The 19,862-nt window shown below is 41.6% G+C and overlaps 2 protein-coding genes across 6 annotated transcripts; one reads left to right on the top strand and one right to left on the bottom strand.

Moving 5' to 3' along the window:
- Positions 1-1,259: 1,259 nt before the first annotated feature.
- On the top strand, positions 1,260-7,729 carry c16h17orf75 (chromosome 16 C17orf75 homolog). Of its 3 annotated transcripts, none has more exons than XM_061748446.1 (10): positions 1,260-1,789; positions 1,901-2,032; positions 2,531-2,656; positions 3,590-3,718; positions 3,793-3,853; positions 3,927-4,046; positions 5,241-5,305; positions 5,390-5,529; positions 5,601-5,704; positions 5,794-7,729. In XM_061748446.1, the coding sequence occupies exons 1-10, from the start codon at positions 1,647-1,649 to the stop codon at positions 6,001-6,003; spliced, it is 1,230 nt and encodes a 409-aa protein (XP_061604430.1). In that variant the 5' UTR covers positions 1,260-1,646; the 3' UTR covers positions 6,004-7,729. The 3 variants fall into 3 exon arrangements, with proteins under 3 accessions (XP_061604430.1, XP_061604432.1, XP_061604431.1); XM_061748447.1 differs by having other exon boundaries at positions 1,287-1,789; positions 1,958-2,032; XM_061748448.1 differs by lacking the exon at positions 1,901-2,032 and having other exon boundaries at positions 1,278-1,789.
- A 12-nt stretch (positions 7,730-7,741) lies between these two features.
- LOC133465532 (mitochondrial Rho GTPase 1-A) lies at positions 7,742-19,445 on the bottom strand. Of its 3 annotated transcripts, XM_061748443.1 has the most exons (20): positions 19,039-19,445; positions 18,476-18,534; positions 18,306-18,387; positions 17,812-17,855; positions 17,640-17,693; positions 17,332-17,384; positions 16,802-16,910; positions 15,614-15,715; positions 15,388-15,486; positions 15,089-15,197; positions 14,891-15,011; positions 14,722-14,806; positions 13,674-13,819; positions 13,498-13,598; positions 13,260-13,390; positions 12,355-12,438; positions 11,373-11,495; positions 10,696-10,898; positions 9,637-9,759; positions 7,742-8,608 (listed from the first exon to the last, which is right to left on the bottom strand). In XM_061748443.1, the coding sequence occupies exons 1-20, from the start codon at positions 19,073-19,075 to the stop codon at positions 8,491-8,493; spliced, it is 1,983 nt and encodes a 660-aa protein (XP_061604427.1). In that variant the 5' UTR covers positions 19,076-19,445; the 3' UTR covers positions 7,742-8,490. The 3 variants fall into 3 exon arrangements, with proteins under 3 accessions (XP_061604427.1, XP_061604428.1, XP_061604429.1); XM_061748444.1 differs by lacking the exon at positions 9,637-9,759 and having other exon boundaries at positions 19,039-19,441; XM_061748445.1 differs by lacking the exons at positions 17,640-17,693; positions 17,812-17,855; positions 19,039-19,445 and having other exon boundaries at positions 18,476-18,509.
- Positions 19,446-19,862: the final 417 nt, after the last annotated feature.

Raw genomic sequence — 19,862 nt, 5'->3', positions numbered from 1 at the left:
TCGTCTGGTCAATCTTTCTCCCCTGGGCCCTTTGTTGCGATAATGAAAAACAGTTCTCTTTGAAGATCTGGCCCGGTTGTAAACCCCAGACAGGTTTCTGTCAGGGGGGGCAGGACAACCCCAATATACATATAACTGGTTAAAGGATGTCCTTTGATGTAGAAGTACAAAGAAAAGATAGTTGGTGTGAATACAGGTCTCCAACCATTTGTCCTTCCCAAAGGAACTCTGATTGTTACTATTAAAATATACTACAGGAGCATAAATGGTTAAGCAGCACATGTAGACAGACATAATAGAGGATTACATTCTTCTCCCTGAAAAACTATTTCTGCTTACTGAGGATGACCTTGAAGTACATTTCAATCTGTTTGTGAAGGCAGAAATTGATGTCATTGGATTGTGCAAGCGAACTTCATATTGTGACCAGTCAGTCAGTGAATATCTGCTGCTGATTAAAATTGCATAAACTACTGTTAAGTATTTGATATTGGTAGATGAAATTATTATTTTTTTTACATTAACAGTTTATTTATGACTTATTTTTCTTTATTTGGCAGACATTTGAAGTTGAGTTGGTGTGCGATTCTACATTTGTTTGCTACTCGGTCTACAGTATATTATTATTTTACACCAGTTTCCCAAGTTTATTGAGCAAAGGTATATTTTACTTTAGATAAATTGCATGGCACACCACCAAATGAAAATGTCACAAAAAAATATATATTTTTTTATTTTTTTATTTTTATTTATTTATTTTTTCTTTCCCTTCTGGTGGAACGACTGGTTAGCACATCTGCCTCACAGTTCTGAGGACCGGGGTTCAAATCCCGGCCCCGCCTGTGTGGAGTTTGCATGTTCTCTCAGTGTATGCGTGGGTTTTCTCCGGGCACTTCGGTTTCCTCCCACATCTCAAAAACATGCGGGGTAGGTTAATTGAAGACTCTAAATTGCCCGTAGGTGTGAATGTGTGCGCGAATGGTTGTTTGTTTCTATGTGCCCTGCGATTGGCTGGTGACCAGTTCAGGGTAGACCCCACCTCTTGCCTGATTATAGCTGGGATAGCCTCAACATGCCTGCGACCCTTGTGAGGATAAAGCGGTACGGAAAATGGATTAAAAATGTGTATATATATATATATATATATATTATATTCTAATTTCGTCTATTCATTCTGCCCTATGAATGGCTGCAGGTGGATGCACGGCTTAATTGCACACACTTCCACTAGATAACAGAAGATACAAATTGTACTTTCTGCCATCTAATAATTTTGACGAATTAAGGTAAATAACTGCATAACATTGGAACTCAAATGTAACTGACATGAATATTTTTCTAACCGTCTTACCTTCATTCTAGGAACAGTTGAGACAACTTGTTGCGGTCGGATTTATTTGAGAACGTACAGGATTGACGCATGCGCAATTCACATTCTCGACATTAGCAAGTGTTTGTTTACCTTCTCCTTCCATGACATTTTGCTTGTGGGCTGCCTCCTCTCTCTCGCTTTTGTTTCTTTAAAAAAAAAAAAAAAAAACTCGCAACGGCAAACGCAGCCGTCTACGATACTGACGCCACAAAGTGAAGCATTAGACACCGTCTGTGTGGCCGGCTGCTAGCGTTCTCAGTCCAGAGTTGGGAGCATGTTTACATCGCAGACGTCGTCGTTCCAAGATTCCATTGATGTGGAGGAGAAAGACGACTTCGACAGCGAGGAAATTGCCGCGTACGGCCAGAAGACCCAATTGAACTGCTATTATGCCATTTATTTGTACGAGGGCACGAGGTAACTATTCGTTTATTGCGTTGCTATTTATCTAATCCATCTGCTATGTCTGATGGGTGTTTTCAGTGACATTCCACATGACATAAACTGCCTTCCTCCCTCGTTTGTAAGCATCATGCGTGCATTGATACACGAAGCAGGTGATGATGAAAGTGCATACTGTCGTAGATCGGAGACTACCGAGGAAAATGTGGCTTGGAACCAGAGACGCGCAGACTCCACAACCAGTCAGGAGGACTTTAGGTAACCCAGGAGCTGCGTGCCCCGCACCTGCCGCCGCCGCCTTGTTTTCTTCTCTCACTTTTGTGTACATCCACAGGCAGCCATGCGAAGCAATATTGCATCTATTCTCATTTCATTGTCACTTTCTCAGCGATCATCGCCTTCCGGTGTCTCCTATTTGCCTGCTCGGTGTGGTGTTGGCTATGAAAATGATTTCCATGGAAAATGACCAAGGGCTGTGCAACTTGAGAATGTTTGATACAGACCGCCATCCAATTTGAAACAAATACAGTGGTGCTTCGACATAAACGGGACAGACCATCAAATGCACAAATATAAAATAGGAGCACTCACGCCTGATGTTGGTCAAGCTATAGTCATGCTATCTGTGACTCAGCTGTCGTGTGTGTGTGTGTTTGTGAAGCTTTCTCCATCTGCTTCGTGTTCAGTGGCTTCCCAGTCCTTCATGACCCACCGCCACGTGCATCCATACTGACCACTACACCTTCCTCCCTCCAGCTTGACTCTGATTGACAGCAGCTTGCCGATGGAGGCGGAGCCCGAGCTTCGGACGTATATCTCAAGGAGGCTGAGCAAAGGAGCCCTGCTCGGAGGCATGGGCAACATCGCCACCGTGGAGCTCAGGTGACGCACGCTCCCCTCATCCATGCTCGTTACTTCCACCCGTAACTCACTGTTTATTACTAGTTCCTTTCATTTCAAATGTATTTGTGACATTATAAAGATCAGAATCAGAATCATCTTTATTTGCCAAGTATGTCCAAAACAACACAAGGAACTTGTCTCCGGTAGTTGGAGCCGCTCTAGTACGACAACAGACAGTCAATTTACAGAACACTTTGGAGGCAGAAAGACATTGACAAAAAAAAAAAAGTCACTGAGCAGGGTTGCTAGTTATCTGGTAATGCAGGTACATTTTTTTGTTTTTTTTTTGACAATTGTGCAAAAAGATGCAGAGTCCTCTAGCACTGTATGATGTATTTATTTAGTTTATCCATCCATTTTCTATAGTGCTTGTCCTCGTTAAGGGTAGCGGCAAGCGGTCGTTACTTCATTGTCAAGTATTCTGTCAGTTTTTTTATACATACAGTACAGTACTTGTTTTCATCCAATTGCTACTATTTGAATTGTATAAAAAATACAGCACCTAAGATATCTGTGCAAAAAAACACTTAAAATATATTCTTACTAGCCAAGCATTATGTGCTACTGTAGTCACGTAAACTGGCTCAGAAGTAAATTCTGGCTGTTGGGTTTATTTTTGTAATTGTTGAAATGTTTAAATACAGTAACCCGATTTTTTTTTTATTTTAAAAATTAATTTAGTTGGTAAAAATACTCATTGTTTTTCCATGTTTTTTTTCCTCCAAGCATAACCTTTTGTTACAACAATGTATTTAACAATTAAACATATTGTCCTCAATTCTCATCCGTTTTTATACTGCCTAGAACTTTCATTAGTTTTGTAACGCTTTACAAAACACATCCTAGTATGCGTTGCGGTAGTTGATTCCACTGAAATAAATGTCCTTTATGTCCTGTTCTGTCTCTTTGCAGCCTTCCAGAGCAGGCAGTGGGCTGCTACTGCTGCCTCCTGGAGCAGGAAAGATCTCCAGAGCAACCCGATGCAGACGGCAACGGACACGTCATCTGCTTCTTGGGGGGCTCCGAAAAAGGACTCAACTTATATCCTTTTTTTTTTTTTTTTTTTGTGGTAATGTCACTTCCTCTTTAGACTTCCGTTCCTTGACAGGGTGCACGTATAGGCTAGAGCTTGATAAGTATGTCCAAGGCTTGCAGAGCAGTCTGCAGACACCCGAGGTACAGTAAGAGCTGATTGTCATTTGATTGGTTGGACTATGAGTTGACTAGTTAGTGTATATGTGTGGCACAGCTGCAAAACCTGGAAACGGAGCTTCGTCCCTATCTGAGCCGCTGGTACGACGAATCGGTCATGCACATTTACCGTGTGCTGCAGCTGGTCCAGAGTAACATCAGCTTCCTGCTGCATGCCGTAAGTGTCACACTCAAAGGTCCTCTTTGTACTCTCCCTTTTCTTCTCTTTCACTCCCCTTTAAAACCTCGTTCTGTCCAACTGAAAGTTTCTATGAATATCCATCATAATACAAAGAACAACAGTGGCAACATAAGAAAACTCCACTGTTGCACAGTAAAACGGTTCTGCTATAAAAGGGATACAGAGTCTCCATTCTTCTTGACCCAGCAGGACAGGTTAAAAAAAACAATGAATGAATGGTAGAATATGACACCGAGCGCCAGCCGTCCACATTGCGATCTGTCTGCACTCATGCCGCACCCCCAACCGTACAAAAATCCTGTAGTACTTCACCAAAGTCTATATTACGTCATCTTCCCGATCTTTTTTTGAAAAGGTCTTAGCGCCATGAATAATGCAGTAAATACAACAATGAGGTGACTAACCCATTATATTAGGCGGATATTAATATGCACCCAAACTTGCCTATGGCCCACGAGATTCCTTCTGCAACGAGGCTTTGCAGCCATTGGTTTTAACGAAACAAGCCTACTCAAATGTATCCAACCATACTATTTTCACTAGGTGTCTAAAAAACATCCAGACCTTCAATCTAGGTGACAATTATGCCCGCACGGCTCCCGCAGAGTGAGGAAAGAGGCTGAGTTTTACAGCACTTTTCAGACAGTTGATTGTTCAATAGCGTTAATAGATTTGTCCTCAGGCTATTTTCAACACTTTAAATTGGTTATGTAAAAAAAACCAAAAAAAAAAAAACAGATGAAGTGGAGATAGACCAATAGTATTGGTGTGGAAAAAAATATGAAATTGAGAATATTTGGACATATGGAGTTTCTTCCCAACAGCGACGATATACTGGATATAACATATACAGTGTCTCTCTCTCTTAGTTAGGGTTAGTCTTCTTCCCTCAACTGCCCCCTCCCCCTCCCAACTTGCTCAGTGTCTGATTGTGATATAACAAATGTGAAGTTGTTCAATCCGTAATATATATATTCTTTGGCAAGAAGTACAACTTGCTTTTTGTTCTTATCTCACGAGTTGGGACAAAAGTTTATTGTGGCTTAAAGATTATAAACTATTTAAAAAGCTCCTCGGTGGGACTACTAACTATAAACTATTTAGGCCACCCTTCTTGTAAAGTAGTACCCAGTTGTGTATATTTTCCTAAATACCCTCTCATTCATTCAGGCTTTGAGTCACAATCACGTGGAGGTCACCAACGCGGACGACAGGACGAAGGCGGACGTGTCCCGGTGAGTGCTGTTGTTCTCCTTGTGGTTTGTGTAATGCGGTACCTTTTAATGTGTTTATTCATTGATTGTGTCGTTACTGCACAGGTTCATCAAAGCGGCCAGCTTGCAGGGCCTGTCGCAGCAAGACTCCACAGCGGCCTCCCTCTGCAAGGCCATGTCGGAGGACGCGCATTCCCACCTGACCGTCGACTGCGCTGACACGCCGCCCACCCTCACCAACACGGGTAAGTCATCCAGACGCGTCAGCTGTATCAATGGAGGCGTCATAACGTCGTGTATATTTTGTGTTCCGCAGTCGGCAACCGTTTCTGTGAGGACTGGAGTCAGGCCTTTTTGAAAGCTGCGGAACGGGCCAACCCCTTCCTCCTCAGACAGATCCTGGAGAACTTCAAACTGAAGGTGGGAGAACACTCACCGGTTACATCTTTGGGACTCCACTCGTGTACATGCAAGCATTTTCAGCCAACCTTTTTGCCGTCTCCCCGCAGGCCATCCAGGACATGAACAGCCTGAAGCGCTTCGTGCGTCAGGCCGAGATGAGCCACTACGCTCTGTTTCGCTGCTGCCAGTTCCTGCAGGGCTGCGGGAACGGCGACGTGCTGCTGCAGAATGCCCGGGCGGAGCACAGCGACTTGCCTGAAGCCTGCCGCATCATCGCCGTCCTCGAGGAGTTCCTCAGGGAGCAGTCGCAGGCCTGATTGCCATTCAAACACTTGAGTACTGCTCCCATGTTGCTTCCTGACATACTGAATACATTTTGGCAGCGGAGTAAAATTTATTTACACTATCTACATTACCCTTTAATGCTCCTGTGAATGTGAAACTTCAAAAAAGTTAAAATTTTGTTGTAAAGTAGGATGTGCATAATCTTTAATTCTTCAGATGTGTATATACTGTATGATAACTCTGAGATAATTGACAAACTTATCCAATTTAGGAATTCCTTTCTTAAGATAAGATTTCTTTGTTTTATTTTATTTATATTGAATTTCATTGGGAAACCAATTTTGCACATTTTTTTTCAACACACTACTAATATACAGGGTGTCCCAAAAATGTTAGATCATTCCAGAGTTTGACAAATTCGTCTGACTCAAATGATCGCAAATTCTAACAAGATGATTGATGTTTTTTTTTTTTTTTTTTTTTTAAAAAGCATTTTTTTTTCCTCTTAATTTAAAACAGTTGCCAGGATTTAGTGATGGGCAAATGATACAGCTTTGGAGCTTGTCACTCTTCCTGAAGTGGGGTGGTTCAAAACACCAGTGTCACGTGATCGTCGCTGTTTTGCGCTTCATTCCTTCAAACTGTTTTGAAGCTTTTCATTGGCTCATAGTCTTCCAGTGTGTGTCATTGGCTCATGGCTTCTCAATGCATTTTTCACCAATGACAGCTTGACAGATTTGAGTGGTTTGGCGCCATACTAGCTATATAAGATGCATCATTATGCTTCAAAATGGGGTTGTGAGGAGATTTGAAGAGTGAGAGTAAATAAACCCTTAAGCAACATTTAACCTTTAATATAAATTGGATTTATTCTTTGGGTTAGTCTGGAATGTGTTTTAAAGTATGGGGGAGCGCATCAGCACATTTTATTGTAATGATGATATAATAATTATTTGGAATGAAACACTTGAATGACCATAACAGACTTTTCAGAACTTTCATTGCTGTCAAGGGAAACGGTGCAAATGCTTCAGTCTAGCTCTTTAGAGGTTGCTATGGCTTCAGTTGTCCACCAGATGGTACCGTCACTGTAGTCTTGAATTTTGAATCTTTTTCGGCACAATTGTTGGGAAAGCCTCATTGCTTCATGAGCCTTCACTTGCCCACCACTACCAGGATTCTTAAAAATATTTATTTGACATGATTTTATCAAAACCCGTTAAGGTTAAAGAATTACACCAGTCTTATCCACTGGAACCCAAATTTTTTGCTCGGCTGTTCTGTATCATGCATATGAGCCGCTGCTCACTCTGATGCAGAGTATGACTTTTATTACCATGACAACAGTGGGCGGAGCTTAGGTGTTAACGACTCCATTTGCCGTAAAGCAGCCCCAAAGTCTAAAGAGAAAAGCAAGCCTCCATAAAGAAAGCATAATTTGTATTTTTGCTTGTGGAGGCAGTCCTTTATCATTAAATTTTGTATCTTTACAACATGAATCCTACTTAATTTTGCTTGCTTATATCAGTACTCAAACAAAGCCAATTTTTTGAGACACCCTGTTATTTTAAAACTTGCATGCGATTGCTGTTAAAGGTCTTTTTGAAAACTAAGTTGTCTGTGCATGTTACAAATCTATGTGCACAAAAAAAGGTGAAAACTTTCACACATCGCACTAGTTCAATTGTGAAATGTGAAGCTACACTATGACATGTAAATTAAGTATGGATGGATGTGTAATAAACATCACGTGATCCACTTTTTGTACTGTTTGGGTGTAAATGTGATTTATTAGATATTTAAAATCATTTCTTTGTGAAATAAGCCACCATTTGACCCAATAATACACAAAGGTGTGGCAGATTGGAGACTGGCGAAAAACACTTGGGTAATGTACTGGTATAGTAATAGTTAATCTAACAATAGAGAAGTAAAGCTCTAGTTGAAAACCAAGATGAATTAAAAACAGTAAAGAATAGCTTTGACTGTGCCAAATACAAAAATACATGGAAAATATATTTGTAGCATGTGAACCACTCAAAACAAACATTGACACAATAAGTTAAATCAAAATAAACAGCTTCATGACATCCATGAGTGTTAAAATGAAGTTTGTTTGGAGACCACCAGGTGGGGCAAAGAAGCCACCTGGTCCTTGCTAAAATTCTTCAGGACTACAGCCATAATATACTGCATATTGTCTATTAACACACTCAAGTCCCTTTGTGGCTGCCTCTACTAATACTTGACCTGAGAAGTACCAAACCACAAACACCAACATAATGTCAGCATTTGGCAAGTGACTGGTAGGCAATCACAAGTTGCATTTTACTCCCCCCACCCAAAAAAACAAAACAGGACTGACATTTCATGATTAAATGCATATAAAATGGTTTCTTGCAATGAGGGGATGAATGAGGCGGGATCAAGCATGAAGTAACTTGATTGGTCGGCCAGTCTTTCAGGTGACTAGAAAAGAACCACGAGGGCTTAGGATGCGTGTGTCTCCCGCCGTCCCATCACCGTTGTTTGAGAAGCGCTTTGTACATGGCGAAGCCCAGCACAGCGAACACGGTGGCACCTACGCTGGCCCGCAGCCAGAACGTCGAGTTCTTCAGGTCCGCTTGCGCCATGTGCCTGGTGAAACCACACGAGAGACCGAGTGAGAGGTTGCAACATTTACAACAACAAATACTGAGGCAATGGCTCTGATACATTATGGACTTGACCAAAATAACTGCACCACTCTTTGAGTTTAAACTGCAGTAGTATGATCGAAGTGTCTCTCACTCAAAACTTGTCAAATGCTCAAAATGTCTTCTCTTATGTGCACTTCTGCTCTAGATTTCGTACATATTTCTAATTGTTTTTCCTCAGTGTAAGTTACTTAACTGAAATCCAGGCATTTATTAGAGAGAAAGGCCTTTAAGTGACCCAATTCATTTTTATAAATAGTAATACAGTGAAGTGAATATTCCTGTTTGAATGCAGATTCATACTTATTACGCTGCTTAGTCAAGTTCACTTTTTTATCATTTCTATCATTCATGGCTCTAAGACCTTTAAAATAAAGTTGGGAAAGAGACATAACCACTGTCATTTACTTGTGGGAAGTAATAAAGGCTTTTTGTCTGGTCAGGTGTTCGGCGTGAGCGCAGACTGATGTGGACGGCTGATGCTGGCGACCTGTCCTACCGTAAATTTTGGATTTTTTTTTAGCATATTAAACTAGTGGCTACCACAACTCCGCAGGATCTCTGTCAACGTGCTGGTTGGTCATCTGGCCCACAATAAAAGGGAAAACTCAATAGTTTGTAGTTTGGGTTTGAAACCTCATTTGTGATACCAGTCCTGGAACCTTTTATACACACCTCGTACATAGCCTGTATGGCTAACTGACACATGATGCGTGATTTTGTCACTATGTTTTTTTTAGTCTAGTGTGCTGCCACTGTCCACTTTGCTGTTGTAAAACCAGAATTTCCCGACTGTAGGACTAATAAAGACTAATTCTACTCTATTCTATGAATGTAGTATGGACTTGAACACACACTACTGGGCATCTAAGGAGCTGGCACCACCTCTGTGGAACCGCAGCTGCTCCACAACTACAGAGAGAAGGACTGCGACTACGTGAAACACAGGATATCACTCTACGTAGGAACCTGTTGTGAACGACTCTGCGCAGCTGGGCCTTAATGCTGCGCAGCAACTCCATCTTGAGGAGGTTCTGACACAGGCAATAGGTGCACTTGTTGCAGACGCACATGCAGCGGAGACGGGCGTGGCTGCGGGGGGGGAAGAACACACACGAGAATGGGTGTATGCGCATGCAAAACAGACAACACGCATAAAACATGGAGGCACGAGGAGGCGGGATGAATGAGAGCTTATAGCACAGTATGCCCCATCTTAACACTATCATTTAGACATTTCTTTTCACCAAATTGGTAAACCAAACTTGAGATAAGAGGGTCTGTGTTGGTTGCCTTTTTAAATAACAGTCAATCATTAGCAAGGTTGACTCTCGGCAAGCCCTTTAGTTTAGCGCACTGCTTTTCAAGCTCTGCTGAGCAAAGTGGTTTTAATTGCTTCAGAGTTGAGACAACAATTTCTGGAGAGCTAAAATGAGATTTCGAGGGCTTGGCCGGCTCAGTGCTGGTTAATCTACTCAAAAAGACAATCTGATCAGAGAGCTTTGAACGAGTTAAGACACCCTGTAAGATCTGCACAGTCTATGGGCGACTTTCAAGTTCACAACCTGAGATCTGGCATGTTTGAAACGTACTAATCAGCATCAATACAAAGAGCAAATGAACTCCAAGTTGAAGCCATCACCGGTGGCGTTAGAAGAGACGTTTCATGGGTTTCCAGTGAGATCAAAGGCACGCTTCTGCAGTCAATCGCTCATGGAAGTCAACATTTTACCTTCCTTAAAGAGTGGGAATTGGTGACATGCAACTTAACAGTGGTTTTACCTCTTTTCATGTCCTATAAAGCCTAATTGATGGAACTACCCAAAAGGTTAGGGATCTTGGGCTTTTGGGTGAAATTTCAGGATGAACCTGACATGCACTATAACCTTTACAGGTCAACTTAATTTTACTAAACTTAGCTTAGCGTACGTAATATGATCAACGAAAAGTAAGGAAAGGGGAGATATGGATGAAAACCGGTGACCATAGAGGGAACACGATGAGGGCCAAAAGGGGTTCAATACTCACGGGTACATGGCCATGGTGGTGATTCTCGTGTAGAGGTCTTTACTGGGGGCGTCGGTCGTGTTGCACGTGAACGGTTGGGGCGGGTGGAGCTTGTGTTTGCGACAAAACTCGTGTGGCGAAAGGCTGAATTGCTGACCCACTTCGTGCAGGTCCGACTTGGCGGCTATCACCACGCAGGGAGTCTTGCTGTCAATGAAGTATTGCTGCCACGCACACACAAAACAGCTTCATTTCATTGTTTGTACAGTTTCCCCCCCACTACATCAGATTTGTTTTGTGTAACGTATCTATCGCAGAAATCTGCAGAAATCACTTTTCAGCGGTTTTTTGAACACCGGGAGAACAGTAAAATACAATGAGCACACTCACGCAGGAGCTGCGTGTCGGCCACAGCTCACGCCCATTTCATTCACTACACCACCTGGCCCCACCTCTTAAAGGCACACATCTAGTATCGCACAGATACTACAATACGCACTATTTTCTATTCATGTTATGCTTACAATTTTTGGGGTGCGTTCAAATACATTCACAATGTATTTTTAAAAAACCTACTGAAGGGTTGGTCCAGAATGTATCCCTCATGATGAACGACGGTTCACTTTTCGTTTACTTAGCCTCACTTAAACAGATACACTTTCCAGGTGTTTCTTAAAGTGCAAAACAAAATGTCATACCTTGAATATTTTGGCGCAGTATTCAAAAGAATGCGGATTGTTGACGTCATAGACCAGGCAGACCACGTCACAAGCGAGGTCCACCTCGGGCATGAACTCAAAATCTGGCATCATCTCATGAAGCTGGAAGGACGTGAAAAAAAAACATGATCAACTTAACTCCTTGTGCACTTCTCACATTTACCTTTGCATCAAAAAATTTACACATTTAGAATTAGAAACTTTATTGTCATTGCAATAGGAAATCATCATACATCAATATTGTTCATAAATCACTAAAACAACTTCAGACTTCAAAAGTATCATCATTTTAACCCTTGAATGCCAGTTTGATTTATTATCACACAAAAAAAAGCACAGAGGTCATTATTTTCCATGTAATAAATAGTAGGGTGATGTAACTTTGGCAGTGATTATAGAGTGTTGCATATATCAAAGATTAACAACAAACTCCATTAGTCTTTTTTTATATAGTTCCAAATACTTGCACTAGAGCGGCTCCAACTATCCATCCATCCATCCATCCATTTTCTGAGCCGGTTCTCCTCACTAGGGTCGCGGGCGTGCTGGAGCCTATCCCAGCTATCATCGGGCAGGAGGCGGGGTACACCCAGGACTGGTTGCCAGCCAATCGAACAAACAACCATTCGCACTCACAGTCACACCTATGGGCATTTAGAGTCTCCAATTAACTCCAACTAGCGGAGACAAATTCCTTGTGGGTTTTTTTTAGACATACTTGGCAAATAAAGATGATTCTGATTCTGGACACCGTTGCCAAAAATGCCTCACTGACTGCCATTAGAACCGATTTTTAATCTCTGTCATTACAAGCATTAATGTCAGCATTTCATCTGGAAGAAAAGTAGCGATATTTGACATTTGATACTTTTATTCTGCTTTCAACCGTTTTCCCACAGTAGGTCGACTCATGATATTCTCGCTTTTTGGCTGTTTATATTATTAGTTAAAAGTCACCTACCAACAAGTACTTCTCTTGACCGTACACATAAGTTGTGGTGATGGCGTAGAGGGACTTGTGATCTTCTCTAATCCGCCTCTGTCGCTATGGTGACAAAAACAATGGTCATAAACATCAAAGGACAGCTAACATGATAGCTAGCAGGTGGCCTCTAAGATGGTTTAATTGATTTGTTATCCTCTGTAGAGTCGTCTTCCATCTTGGCCTTGAAAGAACTCGACAGGGGCAGTACGATGGGATAGTGATTAGCACATCTGGCTCACAGTTCTGAAGATTGAGGTTTGAATCTCAGTTCCAGCAATCCTGCGTGGAGTTTGCATGTTCTCCCTGTGTTTGTGTGGGATTTTTTAGGGTACTCCGGCTTCCTCCCACATCCCTCAAAACATGCATGTTGGCTTGATTGAAGACTGAATTGTCTATAGGTGTAAATGTGAATGGTTGCTTGTCTATATGTGCCCTGCAATTGGCTGCTGACCAGTACAGGGTGTAGCCTGCCTCCTGACCGAAATCAGCCAAGATAGGCTCCCTAATGAGAATCTATAGAAAATAAATGGATGTAAGAACTTGACAGGTGCTTTTCCTGTGGTCAGTATTGTAAGAAAACACATATTTTATGTTTCTCTAATTCCATTAACTGTCGTCGCACAGAAGTGACGATTCTCGGTTGACCAATCAAAGCTCCACAGTTTGTCTGTCCGCTCCCGCTAGAACCTACTATTTGTGATGCTGGGAATCCGCCTCCGGTCGTCATGGTAACGGATCTTTAAAAAACCCGGGATCAGTGTAAAATTGTGAGAAAAGTAATAATATGTCCTATAAGGTTGCCGTTACATGTGATGCCTCGCTTGACCATGGAAGCAGAGTACCCAGTAGTTTTGCAGGGATTTCAACAGAAATCAACTGACCTGAAGGTTCTTTCCAAGGAAGGCCTGTAAGAAGCCACTCTTCCCGCTGGCTCGGGCCCCCAGGACATTGCAGCGGAAGACGTTGCGCTGGGTCTGCTTCTTTTGCAGATCGATGCGCTTGTTTCGTGTCACTGAAAGGCAAGATGAGGCACAATTCAGTGATAATGACCCTTTTCATTTGTTCTTATCCACTTAAAAAGAGGAAATGATAGTAAAGCAGCCTTCATGCATTAGCTACCGGTGATGGCAGCTGCTTGAGACTCCTGCTCATAGATGATGGAGTAGCCCAGGTAGCCTAAATACTCCAAACTCCGCTGGACATCCAGATACGTCGTTAACCTACATGGCAGTTGGATGTGAGTTTTTTTTTTCTGCACGTCAAGTAAACCGCATGTCTGGACTCAAAACACTCACGTCCACTGGGAGAGGTATCCCTGGTATGTGATCCATCCCTGTTCGTTAGTGCACACTGTGTGGTTGACGTCTGGGCCCCAAGGCATGTAGGGAAATACTTTGAACAGGTCCTTCACCTCCTCTGGCGACAGTGCACAATCTCTGTCCTGAACATACGCCTCAACTTCAGTGTACATTAAACAAGATGGCGGCCTCGTGCAAATTTTTAAAAAAATGCTAATTTTAATTTTGCATAATTGATTCATTGGGGTTGAATTGGTAATCTGAGAATAATAATGTTAATTTTTCAAATATAAGGTACTTTTGTAATATACTTTTTGTAAAGTGGCATATAATAGAAGCAATGCAGAAAAGCAAGCTAGCTAGTTTATAATTATCTTACTACAACATCTGAAACTATGGGGGCATAAAACATTACGTTCTGGCATTGAAAACAAACGCAGAATGTGTATTGGCATCAAAACAAGTGGCACTGGAAAAGATTCCACTGAAATATAAAATAGAGATAATATGCTTTTGTTTTTTGGGGGATATTTATTATATGGTGTTTCTCAAAGTCAGTCTTCAGTTTTCCAATTTCATGTCCATCCGTGTTTTCTGATTTCAAATTCCTGGTTTTCGCATTCAATTTTCTCTCTCTTTTATGTCTGTATTTCATGTTTCAATTTATTTTTCTCAGTGCCAATACATATTTCTACAATGCCCAAATGTATGTTTAATGCCAAAATGTAATGGCAGTGTTCCGAACCACCATGTGTTGCAGTTGATGACAGTAAAAGATTAACAGTGATTGTGTTTAAAATATTCAATCAGTCATTCTGACCCATTTTGTATCATTTATTTAATAATACCGCTAAAGGTTTAATGGTAACTCAGTAACGCAATACTATTCTTTGTTGTCATTTAACATATGATATAGCATAATATATTTTAGTTTCATGATTTATTAATGGCAAAAGATAGTAATCGACAGGCTTCATCTATCATGTGACAAAACTGCACCTTTCAAGATTACGTTTCTTGAATTGGTAAATTTGGCCACACTCACTTTGTCGTGCTTGTCAAAGACACTCTGAAGAAAGAGGTAAGCGTTGTGGTTCAGCTCTGTGGTGCAGTCAGGAGGGATCTTGACTCTGGAAGAGGTATGGGGCATTAACCCAAACACCGAAAACCGCAGAGTCAAAAGAAGTAAAAGCTTAACATTTTCCAGTACATACACGGGAAACAGATATTCCTGCGTGAGCTCCAGGTCATCATCGTAACCAAACCTCCTGAGTACGGTCCAGGTGGTCTCGTGTCTCCCACGCTGTATGAAGAGGGTGTGCAGGAACAAGAAGCCTAAATTAAGGAGAAGATGAGGTCAGCAAACAAAGTAATTTAATCTCAATTTAGAACAGACTGCGATTATGTCTGACCTTTTAGTGTGAGCCCGTTGTCCTTGACTCCATCGGCCATGTTTCTTCTGACTACATTTTTAACATCCTCCAAGGCCTGGGACGCCAGTGGTGTGTTGAAACACGTTCTCTACATGAAACAAACAAACAAACAAAAACAATTAAACCAAAAAAAAGGAGAAAAAAACAAAACTAATCACAATGACGTAGCAATTTGGAACTCACCATCATGCCCAACTGTATTAAGATCATGCACAGAATTGCACTACTTGATCACAAATATGATATTTGGGGGTGTTGTATGCGGTAAAAAGTATTACCTGGAAGAAGTTGAGCTCATTGTCGTTCAGGATGCCGTCGTTGTCCAGGTCAGACACTTTAAAGATTCTACTTAAAGCCTTAATGCAAGAAGGCTTTAGCTGTAAGACAGATAGATATATTTTAGGCTACGCGCTTAAATGTAAAATTTAGATAGCAAAATATTCCCCTCAGCTAATTCTCACACTTTTAGTTGGTGTTATCCCTAATCCCAACAACAAAGCTCACCTCCTTCTCTTCTGGACAGTACAACGGTCCTGTTGGGTGGAGAACTGCCTTTTGGGCGTAGTAGAACAGCTCTGAGATGTTCTTCAGATTTTTGGCAGAGCACTATGAGTAAACAGAGAGCATACATGTAGCTTAACAGGCAAATTTAAACCACAACTTTCAAACCAAACCACACCAGAATGGCACTTAGTCCATCATATCTCGATGTGCTAGAATTTTGTTAAGATTTAAGTCCTATTTACTGACAAAGTACAATCTTAAGCAGCACAGTAAAAAGTTTATGATTAGAATACGGGGTTGAATCTTGTAGCAGTGCATGTGAATGATTGCTTCTCTGCCTGTAAAAGCCAGTATGTTTCTGCCTTTTTTTTTTTCCCCAGAGGGTTGAAGTTGACCTGTCAATTATCCACCTTCTGTGATAATACCACAGCAGTGTAGAGATTGGAGAATGCCCGTGTGTAAGGCGATTCCACAGTGCCCGGACTAGGGTTTGAAGTTTCACACTCACTTCTCCCACCTTGTTGTATAGAAAACTAAATAGTATATATTTTTAAATTCCACTTTCCGCCCTTGTCCCTACTTTGGATTTACACCACATCTAACATCAGGCCTGCATGACAGTTGTCTCATAAAAGACGGAGGTTTATGTCACCGACACCTGACAAAGCCCAGATTCCTTCATGACAACAACACAGTCAAAGCCTGCCAGTCACTGGTGACATGAATCTGTTAACTGATGCCGTCCGTCTAAACGAGGTCAATAGCCTGCAAGCAGCTGATGGGGCCAGACTCACATATTTGTAGCTCTCTCAAGTACAGGGGGTACTCGGTTTAGGACGGTCCCAACATATGCGGTTTCATGGTTACAAACGGCAGGAGACAAACTAATGTACGCAGTGACGTAAGACTACATCGTCATCCACCATAAGAAGGCATGCTCAATCACCACCACGCTTACTGGTTTATATTTTTGGCCTGGCAGTGTTTTTAATTCAAATATTAACTGTAATTATGACTTTACTACTGCATAGGTTAATGACAGACTGCCGTTTCTGACTCACAGATTACAAATGGACCTCTGTTGAAAAATGAGGACCTCCTGTACTTAAAATCTGTGTGAAAATAAGTGAGTGGGTCTTCTTGCACGTCAGTGGACCCAAACATACCGGTCTGGTAATGTTATCTTACCTCTACACACGTCTCAATGTCCTGGTATTGATTCATGATAGGCAGGATGGTCTCCATGCTGCTGTGCTCCACCAGGTCGGACTTGTTGCCCACAAGTATCAATGGCACCCTGGAAAAAAAATCATATGCATTATATAAGTGTCAAAACACTACCAGGTTAAACAGTGCCTACTCTTTAAAGCAGTAAAAGCACTATTTCACTGTAACCGACATTTCTTACATCATACTGTTCAAATTAGGATAAGGCATAAGAAGCAAGTGAAATTGATCAACTGATTTTCAAGAGCTACAGGATGACAACAAGGTACATACCAATTTGCCCTGATACACTATCACATTGGATTTTAAATAAAGCAATGCTGATATAATTGAAGTGTAGACTAACTTTAGCTTTAATTTAAGAGGTTTAACATAAACATGGTGTTTACCAAGGAGGAACTACAATATACTAGTACTTTTGCACCATAAGCTTGTGAACATGCCGCAAACAGCCCAAATTATGTGATGGGCAGGATAAATACAACACACACCTGCTGTCTTTGTCTATCCTATCATTGATGAGGGGAATCCAATGGCTCGTCACCTGGGAGAGGGGAGCATAATATTGAACACTCACTGGTAACCCTGCTCAATGGAATGCAATTCAAAACATGTATAAAAAATTCTGCATTTGCACAGATAATGATGCTTACTTTTGGGATGTCAGCTTTAACAAAAAATAAATGCTCTTGTATTGGCTCTCATTGGATTATGCAGGTGTACCTAATATAATGCAATTCCATTGTTTGAGACACACCCCAGCTAAAGCAACAGCAGCCAGAGGAAGAAACTTGCTCACCTTTTCAATTGACTTCTTGTTGTTGACAGAGTACACTATGCAGATAACATTTGCCTGTAAGAGGGACGTATTCCAAATCAGCTTCCCATTTATGGGGGGCGGGGGGGGGGGGGGGGGGTACACACTGCAAATGATTGAAACATTAAAATAGGTGAAAATAATTTAAACCCACTTTAGATATTTCTTGATATAGTTGCTCATCTGACTGCTCTGCCTCTGCAAGATGTATAAAAAAAAATTATTGTAATTTTACATGATAATAGTTGCATCACAATGTTGTAGCCTATTATGAACCAGCGGTCCCCAACCACCGGCCTCAGACTGGTCCCAGTCATTTTGTATCGGGCCGCAAGCTATGTCAAACTTGTCCGTGGTGCAAAACAGGTTGGGAACGGCTGTTGTAAACAATACATCCATCCATCAATTTTCTGTAGTAGGGTTGTGGGTGTGCCAGACTCGATCCCTGCTGACTGAGTGGGAGGCAGGTTACACCCTGAACTGGTCGGCGTTAATATGGCACATATACTGTAGACAAACAACCATTCACACCTACAGAACAACAAACCCCCCACAGGAACACACGAGTCTGGATTCAAAACCCCCAACCTCAGAACTGTGAGGAAGATGTGCTAACCAGTTACCCACCGTGCCGCTACAACACAGTACCTGAGTAATCAACTATGTGTGTGGGCACCCTCTCTGGAGTGACATCTGCCGGGATGGTGATCTCCTCAGCTCGCAGAGGAACCTGACACATTGAAAACAACAACTCTTGTCAATAAGGAACAATTATCAATATATTTAATCAGGATCTGCATGTATTATATACACATCACCTCATCAGGAAACTCCTCACTGACCAGAGACATGATCAGTGATGTCTTCCCCACTTTGGCTGTACATACACACACGCACACGTACAAAGAAAAACATCCATCAAAAATGTATGTATTATAGATCTTCTACATGTCATTTATAGTAATAGCTTGACCTCAGCGCATTTGTTTGAGCTCCCTAATTTGCAAAGCACAGACAACACTTCAGCAAAACACACTTCAAAAAACAGTATATTGAAAAGCTGTTAGTTAAGATTGCGTCTTAAACAGACATATTTAAGATGCTAATCAACAGAACAACTTAAATGTTTCAGTAGACTATTTTACTAATCTAGATCCATTTGTCAGATAATGTTGCGGGAGCCAAGCCTACCCCACACCTTACTGTAATAACAGTGATCTCCTACAGTTGAATAGTGAAATTATGTGGATTAAACATTTTAGAGCTGCACCACACACAGAGCAAGTCAAGCGCCAGTAGCCATGAGCCTCCTAGCTAGCACACAGTATAAGCGGATAAAGCGCTTTGCAGCCGAGCCACATTGAAGACAGTCGCTACTTACGTTCCCCAACAAGGAGTATCCTCACGTCCTTCCTCATGTTTAAAGGGGCTTTTCTCCAGTGTTAAGGACAGTCTATTGCTTCATGAAGTCCCCTCGTTGGCTGCCACTACTCAGACAGTTTGTCTTAAATGAGGCCCGGCTACTGTCAAACTGGGCGCCTTTGTAGGACAAAACGGACGGTCGCTTTTCGGTGTCGCTCTTCGCGTTCTTCTCGCCTTTTCTCACTGCGAGCACTTTCTTAGCTCAGTGCTATTGCATGTTAAAAACAGCCGACTACTAAGTGCCACGTTTGTTTTGAATGGCATTCACGTTTGAAGCGGGTCCTTAACATTTCGCAGTTGTTTCATGGGGCACGCCTGACCTCCACTACCCGGCAACTACGGCGAGCTGTAAGGGGACAAACTACATGAGGAAATATAAAACATTTACTGCTGCCCTCAGGCGTCATAGAGTGGAACTGCAGTCATTGTGCCGTACAACTCTGTATTTACAATTTGAAAGATTTATCCCAGACGGCAAATCCTTGTGACAAGGGCCACATTTGACAAGTGACAGATGAGCCAGGTCATTCGTAGAGAAGGTAAAAGAAAATAGTTAAAATGTGTGACTTTGCAAATAATGAAATAATTCATTTTTAAATAGCATATTTATACTTTTGTAATTAAGAAATAATTTAGTCAAATTTTCTATTTTTATTTTTTTACATCGAGTATAGGTAAAATCTTTATTTTTATCTTATCTACAATGAATCATCCATTCACACATTTTCTATACCACTTTTCCTGTTCAGTTCACAGGGAGGTTGAGTTGACTTCGTGCGAAAG

Source organism: Phyllopteryx taeniolatus, chromosome 16 (genome assembly GCF_024500385.1).
Source record: "Phyllopteryx taeniolatus isolate TA_2022b chromosome 16, UOR_Ptae_1.2, whole genome shotgun sequence".
Taxonomy (NCBI): domain Eukaryota; kingdom Metazoa; phylum Chordata; class Actinopteri; order Syngnathiformes; family Syngnathidae; genus Phyllopteryx; species Phyllopteryx taeniolatus.
Note: the sequence above shows the minus strand (reverse complement) of the source record. Positions and strands in the feature narration are given on the sequence as shown.